Below are 17,283 nucleotides of genomic sequence, written 5' to 3'. Positions count from 1 at the left end.
CATGCGAGGGGACACGGTGCACTAATTGGGGTTCCCGGTCACTGTATGGAGAAAATTATACCCCAAAAAATTAAAAACTCATGTCGACCTTTTGACTTGTTGACCTAGACCATGTCGACCTAGAGACCCTGTCAACCTTGTTACTGTAAGCCAATAGTGGTGACCTAGACACTGTCGACCCTATGAACTACGCCCCAGTGAAATGTGTCCTCCTGACTATAGGGCTGTGCTGCTACATCAGGTGACATTGGGTAGGAGTAGTAATTGAGAGCCAGCCCTATGCCTTCCCTGTGTATACACCCTCAGATCCCTGGTATACATTTGCTGGCAGATATCAGGATTACTGTGCTGTAATAAACTATACAACAACTGACCTTTTCATATTCCCAATGCCAACTAATCATTGCGGCAACAGATGCACTTTACGGTGGCCCAAACTCGCTGAACAGTGCTCGCTGCTGCAATTTTGTGTGAATTCAGGCTGCGACGGATGCAAGATCGGGTGCCGTTGCCGGCATTTAAATGCCGCAATATGACACTTTGCACCCTTTGTGGCTAATTGGATTGAACCCTATCCCTCTAAAAAGGGACTCTAATGAATTCTGTGGCTGGTCGACTTCAAGATGCATTTCACCGGGTTTTTATTTGCCACAGAACCTGTGTAATCCATGAGCGTCCCGGTTTAAAGGGATGCTATGGTATGCCTATTTATTACAGTGCAGAGTGCTCCTCAGTCCCGCACTGCCCACGGCTCTGACCCACTTCCTGGTTGCTCCTCCCCGCAGCTCTGATGCTGAATTAGGGATGGCCATTGGAGCACCCTCCATCGATGGTTACCATTGATGGGGATGGTTACACAAACCATCGATGGTATCAAACTATGCCGTCATGTGCCATCAATGTTCCTGGTCAGCTCATACATTGAAACACTTGTGACTTGGAGGAGGGGGCTGTGCGAGGAGTCTCGGTTGGCAACCCAGCACATTGTATGTGTGTAAGAGCCATAGCCGGGGAGTGGACGGGGCAGGGGGGCTGCTGACTGACAGCTTGGCCTGTCAAGTGAGCTAAAGAGCAATGTGTGTGTGTCATTCAAATACAGTATGCTGGGATGCTGATGGCCTGCCTTATTCATACAGGGTAGCACTATGTCAAGGGATGGGTGGGGATCATCGGGCCCATGGCTACCATCATTGGTGTAAACCTATTTGGTTGGTAAAAGTGTTCAACATCATTGGGAGACCATCAATGATTTTAAATCATCGATGGTCGATGGCCATCCCTATGCTGAATCCTCTAGGATCAGTGCCACTGGACCTCTCCTCACAGGCATGTCCCCCCACTCCCTCCTTCATGCTGCTTTTTCCCTCAGGTAAAGCTTTCAAACCAAGCCTCATCTGCTATTTATACATCCCTTGCCTCCTGGTTGCGTGTTGGCTGGCACGGGGAAGGGGCCACCTGCGTACCAGACAGGGGGTGGGGAGTGGGGTAGTGCGGATATTCATGAGATACTGGCCCTGGTAACTCTCAGCTCAGAGCTGCAAGACACCAACCTATTTCACCAGCTATGATACACCAGGGTAGACAGTGTTATGAATTCATACATGCTAGCAGGGTATAAAGAAGATAATATTTACAACTATCTGTTCCAGAACTAATTCCATAAACATGTGACATGTGTGGTATTCCGTCATAGCGGGGCACCACTTGAAGACCTTTCCATAGTCAAAGGTATGCAGCTACAGCTACTCAGCTGGAGAACTGACCCAACCCAACCCCCCCCCCCCCCGCCCCACGACCACCGCTTTTCCTTGCACCTCACGTTGCTGCTGGATGCTCCGACTCTGAGCGATCAAAGACCTGAAGTTGAACTGCTCCCAAGCACCTGCTGGCCAGAGCTCAGCTGGTGAAGGACAGATGCGCAGTGGTGAAAGATCCACTATGGGGTTTATTCATGAAGCAGCTTCTCTGTATAATTTTATAGTATGCAAATTATAAATGTTACCTTCAGTGCTGATTGGCTCTTCTCCACTGGCTCACTTCTCCACAGTTTTCACTGCTTCATGAATAGACCCCTAAGGTTGCACTGGTTAGTGTATGTCCCACTTCCGTTGTGTGTCAGGGTGGAAGGGGAACCTGTGTGAATCGTGCGAGCGATAACTGCCCATTAGTGTGCATCATGATAGTGACCACTGCTGCTACTAAATGTGTACCATGCAAGTGACAAGTGCCTTAAATCTGAGAAATAAAATGGTTATTATAACCCTACTACGGTTTTGGCCAAGCCTCACACTCTCTGTCCGGGTTTCAAAAAATAAAAAGATGATGACCCCAACCAATGATAATGTAAAATATCAACATACCTCCCATCCATGACAAAACCATCTACCCTAGAAGATTGATGTTTGTGAGAAATCTGTTAGATATTCATCACTATATAATCTTTATTGTGTCTTGTTATCCAGATGAGTGTGTGTTATTTTAGTGTTTACTTAAATAAGTGCACCTCTATATCCTAGGAACTTCTTTAATAGGTCCTTGAGTAAAGCTGGGTACACACGTGTCCAATTCTTGGGAGATCCGACTCCCGACTGACCGGTTTGTCCGATATTGGAAAAATGTGTGTACCCTCCAGTGACCAACCTTCTCCCATGATCCTGGTCACCGGTCTGGTCTCCTGCTTTTTAAACATGCTTAGAAACCTGGCGACCTGATCGCCGACCAGTATACAAGTGTGCAGGCTGCTGAGGCTGCACCTGGGATGGATCTTCAGTCCCGTCAGCCACTAATGCAGAGTTCGGCAGTGGGTGTACTGTGGCAGCTTTTCCCATTTCAAAAATGGTGATTTTTTTTATTGTCTTAAAATGTCTTTCCCTCATCAATAATAAACTGTAACAACCTCATTCAATATAAGTAAGCCCTTAAAAATTATTATCTTCATATTCCCATTATTAATTAGCCCCAACACCATCAAATGATTCCATTAATTCAAATGAATCCCTAATTACCACCATCATTGTCATTAAAGTAAAACTTTAATAACCCCAATAATGCATTAAACCTTTATCAATGGATTCTTAGGGGGAGATTCAAATGTTTGAAAAGTCAGTTGGGAGCCTGTTTTTTCATATCTAATAGACAGGAAGAAACAAACAGACACCCAACTGACTTTTAAAACATTTGAATCTCCCCCTTAATATCACCTACCATAAGATATACCAAATAGCCATTCCTATCTATACTCCAGCATACCTGTTGGTGATCTCACCTGTTCCTCATGTTACAGCAACAGCAGCATTGAGGAAGCCAGGCAGGTCACGCCAACGCTACTAGTGAGGTGGAGGGGTCACCAGAGGGGGGACAGGGACCGTACAACCTATTGCTGCAGTGCACAACTCCTGGGAGGGAATAACTAGGTCAAGCAAACAGCCTTCCCTCCCCACTCCCAGGTTTACAGACTTTCATCCATCCTACCTGGCTCCAGCAAGCGGATCACGGCTCTGGCTTCCTTGATGGAGCTCCATCTCTCTGTCCCCAGGGGAACATGCACTACCAACCCCCTCCTCCTCCTCCTCCCAACTCCGGTTAGTCCCCCTCCCCTCCACGACACACTAGGCTCCAGCATTGTGCCAGTCTCTACTGTGCATGCACAGGTCTTCCAGAAAAATGGTGCCTGCCATATCCTGGAGGCTAATTTCACTACTGCACATGCTGCAGGCTGCAGCGCCTGACATGGGACTCCAGAAGTATTAAAATATGGGTGCAGTGTGTACAATGCACCCATCAACAAAACACCAATGCTCATAACATTGTGATGGTCACTCCTAGTCATGTGGGTGGAGTATCATATGTGGGAGCTGGCTTTTCCATATTGAGCAGAGAGAGAATATGGGGTCTATGTATTAAGACTTGAAGAGAGATAACGTGGACAGAATCAGCTGCTACTTTATATCTGTCCACTTTATCTCTCTCCTAGACTTAGGCCCTCATTCCGAGTTGATCGCTCACTAGCTGCTTTTAGCAGCCGTGCAAATGCTAAGCCACCGCCCTCTGGGAGTGTATCTTAGCTTAGCAGAAGTGCAAACCAAAGGATCGCAGCTCTGCTGCAAAATATTTTCGAGCAGTTTCTGAGTAGCTCCAGACCTGCTCCTAGCTTGCGATCACTTCAGACTATTTAGTTCCTGTTTTAACGTCACAAACACGCCCTGCGTTCGGCCAGCCACGCCTGGGTTTTCCCAGGTACGCCTGTGTTTGAATCTGTCATGCCTGCGTTTTTCAGCACACTCCCCGAAAACGGTCAGTTACCACCCAGAAACACCCACTTCCTGTCAATCCCTCTGCGGCCAGCAGTACGACTGAAAAGCGTCGCTAGACCTTGTGTGAAACTGCATCGTTTGTTGTGAAAGAACGCCACGCGTGCACATAGCGTACCATACACATGCGCAGAAGTGCCGCTTTGTAGCCTGGTCGCTGCGTTGCGAACAGCAGCTAGCAATCAACTCGGAATGACCCCCTTAGTGCATATACCTCTATTTCGCATCTAGCCAGAGGAATCCATATAGAGCCTGGCAGCTGATACTGGTACCAAATATAAATTAAACAGGATCACATTACATTTGTGGGCTAATGAATATAGACAAATTTGTTCTAAATGTAAATAAATCAGTTACATACTGTTACAATAACTAACATCCATGTTTCATAAGAATGAGCCTCCTTATACAGATATGCGAGCACCTTCTGGATTTAGTTCTTATTGTTTAGCTTTTCCATTATTGTACCTCTTTACCCAGACGTGATGACTTGCAACTTTTGTTTTATGCTGCCCTCTATTGGCAAAATAAGCCAGGCCTGATACCCAGACAGCTCCAAAACCCTTGCTGTATACACATGTATGCTAACAGGCCAGAGGATGGAAACCCTGAGTGGTGTTTTTTTTTAACAAAGGGGGGGTTATATATAGTAAAGGTGGAAATAGTGTGCCAGATATTGACAGAGACAGCATTATGCTAAAGCACTATCAGCAATTGTGTATAATGGCAGCCATTCTAGATATATTACAAGCTATTTGTTATAGGTTTATAAGTAATGCTGACATTTATATGATACATGCATGATACCCTTAGCCCTAGCAACCTGTATAAGAAATATGCACTCCAACATATTGATAATGGTCAAGGATCAGCTCAGATGCATATATGGGTTATTAATCCTACCTACCCCTTTAAGAGTTTATTAAGTGATTTTTTGTACTGCATAAACAAAACTTATATGATAAGAAGTCAGTAGCTTATTAAAAATAATGACCTGATAGGGAAGAGACTCCCTATTAGCTTGTTAGGCTAAGGCACAGGTTCTCAAACTCGGTCCTCAGGACCCCACACGGTGCATATTTTGCAGGTCTCCTCACAGAATCACAAGTGACATAATTAACTCCACCTGTGGACCTTTTAAAATGCGTCTCTGAGGAGTAATTAATACACATGTGCACTTGCAGGGTTACCTGCAAAACATGCACCGTGTGGGGTCCTGAGGACCGAGTTTGAGAACCCCTGGGCTAAGGAATACCTGCAGATTTATAATTGCCAGATAGGTTTTTTTTGGCAAGATTCCCAGATATTGGCAAGACCCCCCCCGAAAAAGACCTTCAAGAGTTTTTGAAGGATTTAAAACAGTTTTAATTATAAAATCATCTTTATAACTGTTGTAAGCTTTGTATTTAATAACTAACAGCATGCATAATGCTATATAATAAGTTTCAACCCAATAAGCAGTTAAGTGATTCTATGTCTCATAATTGGCGCTGTAGCTTGCAATGGCGCCAATTAGCCGGAGGCAGAGGAAGAAGCCGCCCGGAGCGTAGCTCTGCCCCCCGCATACTGGCACCTCACGCTGTGAGGGAAATTCAAAACGGTTTCTCTCAGTAGCGGTTGCTGTAATACCGCTGTTGTATATAGTAGCGGATCTAGCGCTGGGGATAGACTCTGTGCCCTGCAGGAAGCTGCATTACCCGAAGACTCTGCTAGTCAGAGCTCCGGGCTATACTTTCCCCTAGCCATGCTGAACGGCTGGGCACCTGCTGTGGAGGCTCCATCAGACACTGCACGCATCGCTGTCTATACCTCTGGGACTGATGTCCATGTATCCAGGAACAATGGCTACAGTTTAAAGAAACTGTGCCAGAGTTCCACACGGTAGCTCCCACATCGCAGGCAGACAGGGGCAGTAGGCTGCCGGTCTGTCCTCAGCTTGCAAAAATAATTTTTCCCTGGAGAAGCCCAGAAAGAGGGCCAACTTCCTCGGGCACATTTTTCAAATTGGTCTGTGTGTGTGTGGTGGGGGCATAGAGGGGAAGAGCCAGTCAGTCACAATTCTACAGAATTTAAAGTGCCTCGGCTCCACTTGACCACCATCTATACCCCACCATACAGATCCTCCAGTGTCCCCTAGTGGATGAAGGAAAAAACCTGAAACACATTGGTAGCAGACCCAGCTCCTAGCTAAAGCTAAAACTGGCTAATGTTAGTACTTGGGGCTACAGGTTGCCGAAAGGAGTAATCTTATTGATTCTTACTGTCCAACCGCCAAGAGACAGCAGGGCCTATACTTAGACTCTTCCTGTCCTTACGAATGGTAAAAAACTCCAAAGGAAAACAGAATACAAACAGAGGAACTGCACTTTATTACAAATGCAATAGTTTCCAGGCACCATTATTAATTACAACTTTTACAGGTGTGAAAAAATGTAAATACTGTATTTACTATATTTATACTAATGGCAAAGCAAGAACAGGTACATCATACAGGATATTCCCAATAAGGAAGCATTTCTGTATTCCTAGAGGCCACTTCCATTTCTCCTTCATATGTCACATTCTTCATCTAGACACATTCAGATAGGCGAGATACAGAAGTAGAGTACATTCTAGCACCCTGCACCTAATCAGAGAGGTGGTGTATCGCTACAGCCACTAAAATATGTCCTCCTCACTGATTAGGTGCAGCGTGCTAGAATGAACACTATACAAGTGTGACAAGTGCTCTCTGCTGTAACACATCTCACTGTACTGAGCCGCTGCTGTGGCAAGAGTCCTTGTACAGATAGGTCTGATCACCATCCATGAAATTGCACAGGTGGCGATTAGGGATAGCTGGAAATTCAAAATTATGCCGTACAATGGGTGCATATAAACGGCTGTTTATATTAAGCGTTGTTAATATAACTCGCTCGTCTTGGGATGGTTTGTGTTAACCACTCCAGTAATAAAAGTGCAGGTTAGGTGCTGCCCGCTGAGCGACTTATTCACCAACAGAGAACGGCGCTGTCACCACCATCCACTACCACATTATACAGTCAGTGAGAACTGGTTTCCACTTTACAAATTCCTCCGTATGTGTAAGATGTTTAATGTCAAATGTTTAAGGTGATGATAAGCAAGACAAAATAATGATTTAATTTGTTTTTTTTTAGTTTTTTTTTTTATGTTATGGTTTCTTTATTGTTACCACAGTAGTGGATCCCAGTAACGACCGCTGTAATATTGTTTGGATAATTTGCCTTTTGTATCTTACATACATTTGCTTTGCTTTACTTATAGCATCAGAAACTGGACCATATGTAAGCGGACCCTCAAAATATTATACATACTGTAGAATGCAGGATAATAACATAACCCACATTGTTATAAAGTTTTATATACATACTTTAACAAAACTGTACAACATGTATAACTGACACAAGTTGTGCACTCTCCGCATCTGCAAGGCTTATTCACTGTGCAAATCCTTCCAACCCTTCGGACACTTGCAGCTAATAGAATACAGAGTTGTTACAGGACCTATCAGTACATAACGTGCTGTGGCACAGAGTCCCGCTGCATGGCCCAACGTTTCAGAGTCTGCAGAGATGGAGATGGCATGTACAGGTCTACCTGCCAGGTCAGCATCTCACTCCCAGGTGATGTCTCGGTCTTGGTGGCTCTGCAGTGTCCTGCAGCTAACATCAATCATGTACAGGAGTCTACAGAGCTGACATCCTTTGCACAGAAGTAATGGACAACCACACCGCTAGGATACCGGGCAAAGGCGCTGCAAATGGGAACAAGAAAAGGGAGAGTGTAAGGAACAGCTGACATGGCAACAGATTGTAACTGCTCTGTTACCTGAGGGTGAGACAAGCAGATATTTTATATCACATTCAACAGGATACAGAAATCTCTTGCAAAAGCCTCATTATTATCAATGAGGACTACAGTCTGACCCCTAGGTACAAAACTCCTCTGAGTTTGGCCCTGTAGGTTTCCACTAGTCACAGGCAAATCATACGGATTGCATGCGGCGTCAGGCCCCATTTGTCTGAAAATTCTGCGAAAATTCCCCCGCTGACATTCCCTAGTGCGCTGGAGCACTTACTTGGGCTAAATAAGAAATTTGGCATTCCCAGAGTGAGGAGACTGCGCCAAGATGTACAGCCCTAATGGCCTGCTCCATAGCAACACTCTAGTATATTGATTTAGAGGCATGTAGCACTATTAAAACGGATTCCCTTATCTGACATCATTAAACTTAGTACAATATATTCTGGGTCTCCTAAGCAGAATGCAGTAGAGGAGTTCCAACCTTCAACAGTGCATGTTTATCAGATATCCTCATAGAATCACAGGTGTAAAAAAACAAACATGGATTATATAAGGGTTCTGTAATAAGCCTGTGATGAGAACACCATGCACAGCTGTAACGATTACAGGAAGGATCTGAGATCCATATGTAGAATTATGTTTCAGTGCAGTATTTTAGTTCAGGTTTGTTAGATATGTAAATATGGGAGCAGACGCACCTGTTTCCGATCTTTTTCTTACACACACTGCAGATCTTCTCCTCTGTGATAACACACTTGATCTGCTGGTGGGAAATCCTCTCCTCCTGTACCTGCACAAGATGTGAAGAATAACTTGCACAGAATTTATGTTCAAAACATCTGTAACTCCCAACACTTCAGATACGGAAAATAGGATACAGGGCGTGGCTGCGTCAAATGGGGGGCGTGGCCACATCATGATGGGTCCGTGCCTAGTGCTCATGACATGCCAGGTCACCAGTTTTACCCCCCCCCCCCACTTTATGTTACTTCCCTCCATTCACGTAGCACCCGTTCAATGTTTATCAGCAGAGCAGTGGAGATACCGCACAGATTTCCCCCAACAGTACAGACATGTCTGCAAGTGGGACACAGCTCTGAATTCAGGAATTCAATACATATTACGTTCATACTTCAGATCACATAGTAAGTGAACTTGTGGGTGCTTCATTGGCCTAAAACATATTCACCAATAGTATATTGTAACTGTATAAATCAATATATCATACATTAGAAGTATATTCTAAAAAATACAGTCTTTAGTTACAGTTAGACTTACTATTTCAGTTCCAATATCTACAAAAAACTACTTTTGCTAAAGTATTTTACAAAATTAAAAAACAAAATAATTTTAATTATTGCATGTTGGACTTTAAGGAGGACATGTACTAAGCAGTAATAAAAGTGGAGAAGTGAGCCAGTGGAGAAGTTGCTCATGGCAACCAATCAGCATTGACGTAACTTTTATAGTTTGCATACTATAAAAGTATACAGAGCAGCTGATTGGTTGCCATGGTCAAGTTCTCCACTTTTATCACTGCTTAGTACATCTCCCCCCTTAATCCTTATAGAAGACCCACCCGCAAGAACTCTGCATGCAGAAGGTTCTTCAGGACTTGGTTAAATCGCTTCCTCTGGGCGTTCTCCTCCAGTACTTTTTCCAGGAAGACCTGAATGTCTTTAATCTGTGTGTTTACTGGCAGAAGGTCTATGGCCTGTAGGAAATCAACATGTTCAAAAATAAATCTACAATAACTTGTCAAAAACCACTCAATTGTACAGGTGGGATGCACGGTTAATATTACACTTATATTTGATCTAATTATTGTTGGAGAAATTGTAGGTTATTAGGAGGGGACTGTACACTGCTATGATTTTTTTTAAACATTAATGCTTATAGAATATTACAGAGCAATTGAGGTACAGAAGAAAAATGGGGTTACATGGAACACAAAGGAAGGCCAAAAGGTGAAGGGGGTGGGGGGAATGGGGGAAACACCTCTCGCTAAAAAAACAAAAGCATACAAAATACAAAAGATACCAATAAACACAGTATACTATTACATAAAATAGACATAGTCCTCAACATCTGTGATTCGAGTGCTGAGTCTGAAGACCGTATTGGCTCAGAACTGCAGCCGAAGTTTACTCAGACAGTCCATCGGAACCACTCTGCCGACTCCAGGAAGTCCCTGGGCTTGACACGCCTACAAATCAGGGATGTCACATCCCAGTTTTGTAGACCGGTCCCAGTAGCCATCCCTGCTCTGCCCCCTAAACACCACAGTATGTCAATCATACTTCAGCTAAGGGGGGACTAGGAGCGGTCATGCACAGTTCCCCAAACATCGGATTTGTGCATAAAGCATTGGGTTTGCATACAAATATTAATCAGGCCCATAGCTGTATCATGGAGTCTCAGAATATGGGGAGTTTAAAAGACCAAGACTAGTCACTGCTATGATTTTAAGCATTGTGCATTAGAGGTCTCAAATGTCGACACTGTCATAATATCAACATCTGCACAGTGTTTGCATGGGTGTGAAGTGATATGGATTCTTTTGTTTCAGATATTACCCATGAATCCACATAATTGGTCAGGGAGCTATATACTGCCTGGTACTGTATTTAACACATTCTCTACTTCAAGGAAAGATCTTAACATTTTAAGAATTTAAGAATAGAATGGAGCATCTGACTTGACTTTTGCCCCATATGGAGTGTATCTGGTCATGAAAAGTGTAAATGATTTGTTCTAAGTTTTGAACAAGATAGATAATGAATCTGTATGAGCCTCCACCTAAATAGGATGGCCTTGGATCTTCTGTTTGGATAAGAGTGATGACCCTTTCCAGCTGACAATACGGCAGATATAGACGACTGATAACATTAGGGAGCGAATAAAACATGGAGAGTGGCTGACAATTGGGGTCTCCTGCTCCTCTATGTGAGGATCCACCACAGTACCAGCTACAGATGACAACGGCACATTCTTTCTCCATTCACTGCAATGCAGATATATTGGTACATCTGGCTGGATGCACGGTGTCCTGACAACCAACCCGTTTGCAGCCGCCAACAATGACATCACAACTAGGCGGGCAAATTTAAATGCCCGCCCAGTTGTGATGTCTGGCCAGACATATCGAGCAGCAGATTGGCAAGTATGTTTAGATCGATCGGCCGATACGTCATTTAAGTTGTGTGCCTAGCACAAGAGACCTGACCTGTATGCGGCATAAGCAAGGTTAGAACTGTAATTAGTCCTGCTTTGCTTTCTTCTTTATCCATTCCAGTTTCATCCCTCACAATTCTACCTTGGTCAACCCAAGCTCTCAGGACTCACGGCTTTACCGGTCATGGTGCGTGTCTGATCACTGCCCCAGCTAAGTGGTTCAACCATCACTCTGATATCTTGCTTATACCTCAGCATAAGCCACATTGGGCTGAGCAGTGACATTTCACATCGATGCTTTACAATGCCATTAGAGAGGCAGGAAATGGAAGTTGGCATCTTGAAGCAATACATTCATGGCACTGATGTCCGCTATGAGTTGTTGGCTAGCCAACTCAATCACCTGATTATAGAAACCCAGATTTTTGTCTCGTATAATTACCCCGAACGAGTGGGAGTATAATAGATTGTATATCTTGCCTACGTGACAAATCCTCTTCAGGTAGAATCTAAAAAGGATTTATTTTTCTAAAATGGTCTATCAATTGGGAGTCTACTTTAAAGTAGAATAAGGGATCTGATGAAGTATGGGTAAAAATCCAAACCACACATCAGCCATATTGAGTTCATATGAGTTAAATGTTCAAAAATGCTATTTTCTGATATTTGTGACAAAGAGGGAGATGTATCAAACATTGGAGAGAGATAAAGTACCGTTCAATCAGCTGTCATTGTTTAAACATACCTTGCAAATTGAGTAAGAAGCTGATTGGTTGGTACATTATCTCTCTCTCTCTAAAGTTTAATACATCTCTCCCAGAGTAAGACGGGAGTGTTACCATAAATTAGGATAGGTAGTATGGGTATATCTAGCGGAGAACTTTCTTGGAGAATGAATAACTATTGCAAGTGCCTACTTTCCCAAATGGTCCTTTGATATACAATATAAGGTCAGGAAAACGGATGCCCTCTTTCACAAGAAAGGATATTTTGTTATTCAGCAACCAAAACAAAATCAAGTCCATTTGGGGAAGAGCATTTATATGTGCCATGTATGTAGCTCCCTTTTACCTTAGTCGTGTTCAGTTTTCCATGATGCTGCTCCAACACTGCCAAGACAGCAGCAATGTTTGGCTTTGGCTCATCCAACTTAAACTTAATGGGGCCCAGGCAGCGTGCATCCGGTGGGGAGAGGTACATCCTGATCAGCGACAAGTAGACCTGTAGACCAGATAGAGAAACAGCAGCCGCATGAGGATGAGAAGATTCTCCCATAATAGCATAGAACGGATCTCCTGACTGCCGGTCACATAACCGCATCCCTATATAACTAGTGGCATTAGGCATTTAGAGTGCGCTGCTCTGTCCTGTATGTATACGAGTACATACAAGACAGGCCGTTTGCTGGTTTTACTTTACAGATTATAGTTTGCCGCACACAAACCTCACTTTGGGCCTGAGTCACTCGCAAAGCGGACACAAGTCCAGATGGTAGCTGCAACCATATCACAGCTATACAGACGTCTTCATGTGCCCACTGCTTTCCACCCACAGCAGTCATCACTAGTTTTGTCACTAAGACCTAACCCATGCTGGGGGCAAAAGATCCATCAGAAACAGGCGCCCCGGAGGCATACACACAACTTTGTACACACCCATGAGGCTACCATGTTATTTTACGTGTGTCTGCATTGTTACTGCCCACTCAGTAACTCCCACTTCACTGACTGAGAGAAGTGGCCGAAATCCGTCTGAGATAAGCAGAGATGCTATTAATCGCTACCAAGAACGCTTGGTTTGCTAACATCTGTTAGCTGCGGCCATATACAGAGCTGTGGGTGACTCAGAATAACACGTCACACTGATGTTATATGCTATGTTACCCTATAGACGTGTCCTCATCCTTTTCGCACTATAAGGTGCAATTCCCCAGCTATGGAAAGTTTCTTTAATGATACATCTTTGTTCGTACAGTAAATAGTGTACTAGGTACTGATGATGAGTGTTTCTGATGCAGAGGAATAAGCATAAAGTCACAGATGAAGCAGAATGATGTGTGGCGCAGGTCACTGGTACTGGACAAATCTTTTGCCTCGTTACTGACTGCATTGGTTTTCCTCAGTGTTGCATCTTTGCTTATCGTGTACTAGGGGCCTAATTCAGACCTGATCATAGCAGCATATTTGTTGGCAGATGGGCAAAAAAAATGTACACTGCAGGGGGGGCAGATGTAACATGTGCAGAGATAGATAGATTTGAGTGGGGTGTGTTCAATCTGAAATCTAAATTGCAGTGTAAAAATAAAGCAGCCAGTATTTACCCTGCACAGAAACAAAATAACCCACCCAAATCTAACTCTCTCTGCAAATGTTATGTCTGCCCCCCTGCAGTGCACATGGTTTTGCCCATCTGCTAACAAATTTGATGCTACGATCAGGTCTGAATTAGGCCCTGGGTACATGGGATTAGTTTTATCGTAGCAAAGGAGTTATAACAGGGTCACAGATGGAGCAGAATGATGCATGGTGCGGGTCACTTGTATCAGACCTGTCTTTTGCCACTTCACCCTAGATTGTGTACTATTACCTCCATTTTGTGTCTTAGCTCGCTTATAGTGTATTAGGTACTGAGGATAGTCTGTTAGCTCAGCTAAGGGGGTATTCAACTGAAGTCGGAAACTGACATCTTGTCGGAAAGACGGCAGTTTCCGACTTTTACGTCAGAAGGTGTTCTGACCTATTCAATGCTGCCCCCTTTTTTCCGACAAGTCGGGAAATCCGACTTGTCGGAAAGCACGCTGAATGGCGGCTTAAGCCGCCGATCCACGTGTATTGTCAGAAGCGCGGCAAAACCCGACAGGTTGTAGCCCTGTTTCCGACAATGTCAATCCAACTTGGAATGGCATGGTCAGGAACGGGTCAAACCCTGGCCGGGCATTGAATACTCACATGTCGGATCCCTTCCGTAAGAAAGGATCCGACATGAATTGAATACACCACTAAGTCTCAAAGTCCAAGGTGCGCTAAGTGGGGCTATTTGGAGAGATTTGAAGATTGGTGTATGTGGATACATCTGTAGAATCATCAAGCCTTGTGGAGAGAGAACATCCTCGGCTAATAACTGCCAACCTAAGAACAATTTCCCATTATGCTCTAGGATATCATTTGAGCCAAGTAGTCAGCCTAGGTTGGATGACCTTACCAGGCCCCTGCATCAGAATCTGCAGACGTCAACAAGGCTTTATATGCTCAGCACAGAAAGCAACTTCTATCGGTCTTTTTCATAATACTGAAGTTCTATAGCTCCAGCTGCTACCTTTGTGCAATTGCAATATTCAATACTAATCTATCCTACTATTGCCAATAAAAGCATGAGTGCACTGTGTTCAATTTAGGACGAAGAAGAAAACAAATACTTACATCTTTATTACCATCCTTGGTGTAATCATAGTGTTTGTGGCAGTATCTGGGGAGAAGAGATGAGGGACAACGGACAAGAGATGAGGGACCACGGACAACTTCTTAAATCAAAGTGTAAAACAATTAACAAAAATGTCAACATTACATTACTTACAGCTGCTAAACAAATACGTATATGGAGTAAACAACAATTTTATCTGCTTTGCTTTAGAAACTGAGTATTAGAGAAATTGTGATAAAAATGGTAAACATTCAAGGACAATCAACTTTTTGTTCCCTACGATACCACATTTTCAGCAACAGATATTTAGCCAAAGCAAAGCCTTAATTATAATAGGAAAAAACAAGGTCAGCATTTTAATAGTAATATACCGAACACTCAGGTCACTATACTCACTGCTCTGCCATGCTGGTGTCTTTCAGGATGTGCACATAAATGAACAAAGCTTGCTCGTGTTTGCCCATCCGGCCCAAGAGCAGGGCCCGTTCCTCCAGCAGTCCTGCACAAGAGCACCACCAAAACAAAGCCCATTAGCAGATGTACAGTAATAATACAATTACCCGTAAGACACAAAGAAACTCTAGTCTTGGGCTGTGTTCACTGGTCAACGAGAAAGTTTTTTCATTTTCTTTTACTTGTTTGGTATAAAAACCCCACAAGACAGAACTTCAAAGCATGCCGGGTTGTGTTTAGTCTTCATGAATGAACCGGCCACAGAGAACAACTCACCATCAAATGGGAAATCACTGATCAGTCGCTCAGGCTGGTAACAGTTTGATATCTCGAGAAAATTTAGCAGCTTTGAGCGGAATTCTCCTCCTTCCTCCTTCTCTAAGCTTGCAGGGAATGGGCACCGGGCACGCTCATCATTACAGGCAGGTTCTGCAGCAGAAAATGAACAACTATGGATGCACAACACTTCAATGCATCTAGGTAACCGTCTATATTGTTATAAGACGTTGGACATGGTTTTTATTAGGAGAAACAGAATTCCTTTAGTGAATATAAAAATGTGTGATTACACCGATACAAAAAAAAGGGGGGAATCCAATTAGCCACGGTAAATTACAACAGGTAATTTATCCCCTGGGAGATATCCAATTAGAAACTTGGGCGATCCGGCACCGGATTTATAATTAAAGATAGTACTGTAATTAAGAAGAAATACCAAAATTGGACAATAGAGTTCCCTTGTAACTCAAGGGAGAGAAGGGGCAAAAAGTGGCCCTTTCTATGTTGTGTATGGAAAATATATACACATGTATATGTTAGTCTTGTCCTGTTGGTGGTGCACCCAGAGCCAGAAAGTATGCAAACTTTAGAACATGGGGAGAAAAAAGAAGGCTCTTGTGTGGGCGCACTCTTGTAGAAAAAATTCAAAATAATATGATAATTGAGAAAAATTACTTAAAACATAACTTTTATTAGCATAGTTACAATTATATGTTTTTCCCTGAGATCTGTCCTTCAAAATGCAATATATGTAGCATCTTAATTAAAATGTTCTGGTCTCTTTAATGGTAAAGAATGTATGAAAGGGTTGTAGACATTGAATTGGTCATACCCCCATTCCCCTTGACCAGTACAGACTTGCTGTATTGATGGAACCACGGGGTGGTCGACACACAATGATATATGAGAGGTATAAGGTTATGCTCTATGGCTTATAAGAGATTAGAGTAATGATCAAAGGTCATTCCTCTAAGATGATAGACAAAATTCACTTTATACTTATGAGCGTTGAAAACACTGATGATAATAGTAAGAAGTTTTGTACATCACGGTAATGGTGCCACTGACATTAGAATAAAATCAGAAAAATAGTAGAAAGTGGTGATACTGCTGTTGGTGATATTTCCACATAAATGAGGAAGAAAATCCTGCTCTACAACACCAAGTATTCCCAGGTGGTCTCCCTTCCTGGTACTGACCTGGCCCAACGTTGTTTAGCTTCCAAGATCAGACGAGATCGGGCGCTGGCAACGTGGTATGGTAGTAGAGGGTTTTATGCGAACGCCAATGAGAGTGCACCTATTTAGGAATATGGAAAATATAGGGTAGAGGTTGATAGAAAAGTATCAGATAAGAATCGTGGAAATGTGTGGATCTGCTTTTTACGTTAGACCCGATTCCAAAATTCCCACTCTCGTGGTGCAATGTACCGAGAATCGTAAATGAGAGTCCACGAAAAAATTTTTTTGGTGATCTTAGAGAAATATATTAATCAAATTGACACTAGGATTAGCAGTTGAAAGAAAAACTGGCTACTGATATGTAATAAAAATATTGAGACAGATAATAACATAATCTGCAATCCTAAGTGAGCTTGATAAATACGTCGTTGCTCTAGTGATGCAATTTTGTTCTAAGGCACAGGAAGAGGCAGGAATCTGCCAAGTTATGTGCTGGTATATCAGATTATCTCCAGACTCTACACGTATGAATCAATTTCCAAATGCATTAACACATGAATCACAAGATATTTGCTATTGCCACCGGCTACAAATAAGATATTGGAGTACTAAGAACCTATACTCCTTATGATGCTGCATTA

The 17,283-nt window shown here is 43.2% G+C and overlaps 1 protein-coding gene and 1 non-coding gene across 2 annotated transcripts in view; both read right to left on the bottom strand.

Moving 5' to 3' along the window:
• Nucleotides 1–6,656: 6,656 nt before the first annotated feature.
• The window catches only part of VPS39 (VPS39 subunit of HOPS complex), an 83,064-nt gene continuing 72,437 nt past the window's right edge, over nucleotides 6,657–17,283 (bottom strand). The window contains exons 19-25 of the mRNA XM_063947495.1: nucleotides 15,459–15,611; nucleotides 15,126–15,228; nucleotides 14,729–14,774; nucleotides 12,381–12,530; nucleotides 9,715–9,849; nucleotides 8,834–8,925; nucleotides 6,657–8,085 (exon numbers count right to left, since the gene is read on the bottom strand). Of these exons, the coding sequence (XP_063803565.1) occupies nucleotides 8,004–8,085; nucleotides 8,834–8,925; nucleotides 9,715–9,849; nucleotides 12,381–12,530; nucleotides 14,729–14,774; nucleotides 15,126–15,228; nucleotides 15,459–15,611 (761 nt within the window). The 3' untranslated portion in view covers nucleotides 6,657–8,003. The remainder of the gene's footprint in view (nucleotides 8,086–8,833; nucleotides 8,926–9,714; nucleotides 9,850–12,380; nucleotides 12,531–14,728; nucleotides 14,775–15,125; nucleotides 15,229–15,458; nucleotides 15,612–17,283) is intronic.
• Nucleotides 16,612–16,730, bottom strand: LOC134981650 (5S ribosomal RNA). The gene has a single exon (XR_010190740.1). It is a non-coding gene; the product is annotated as a 5S ribosomal RNA (ribosomal RNA).

The sequence above is a fragment of the Pseudophryne corroboree genome, chromosome 12 (genome assembly GCF_028390025.1).
Source record: "Pseudophryne corroboree isolate aPseCor3 chromosome 12, aPseCor3.hap2, whole genome shotgun sequence".
Classification (NCBI taxonomy): domain Eukaryota; kingdom Metazoa; phylum Chordata; class Amphibia; order Anura; family Myobatrachidae; genus Pseudophryne; species Pseudophryne corroboree.
The sequence above is the reverse complement of the archived record's forward strand: the minus strand, read 5'-3'. Positions and strand labels throughout refer to the sequence as shown.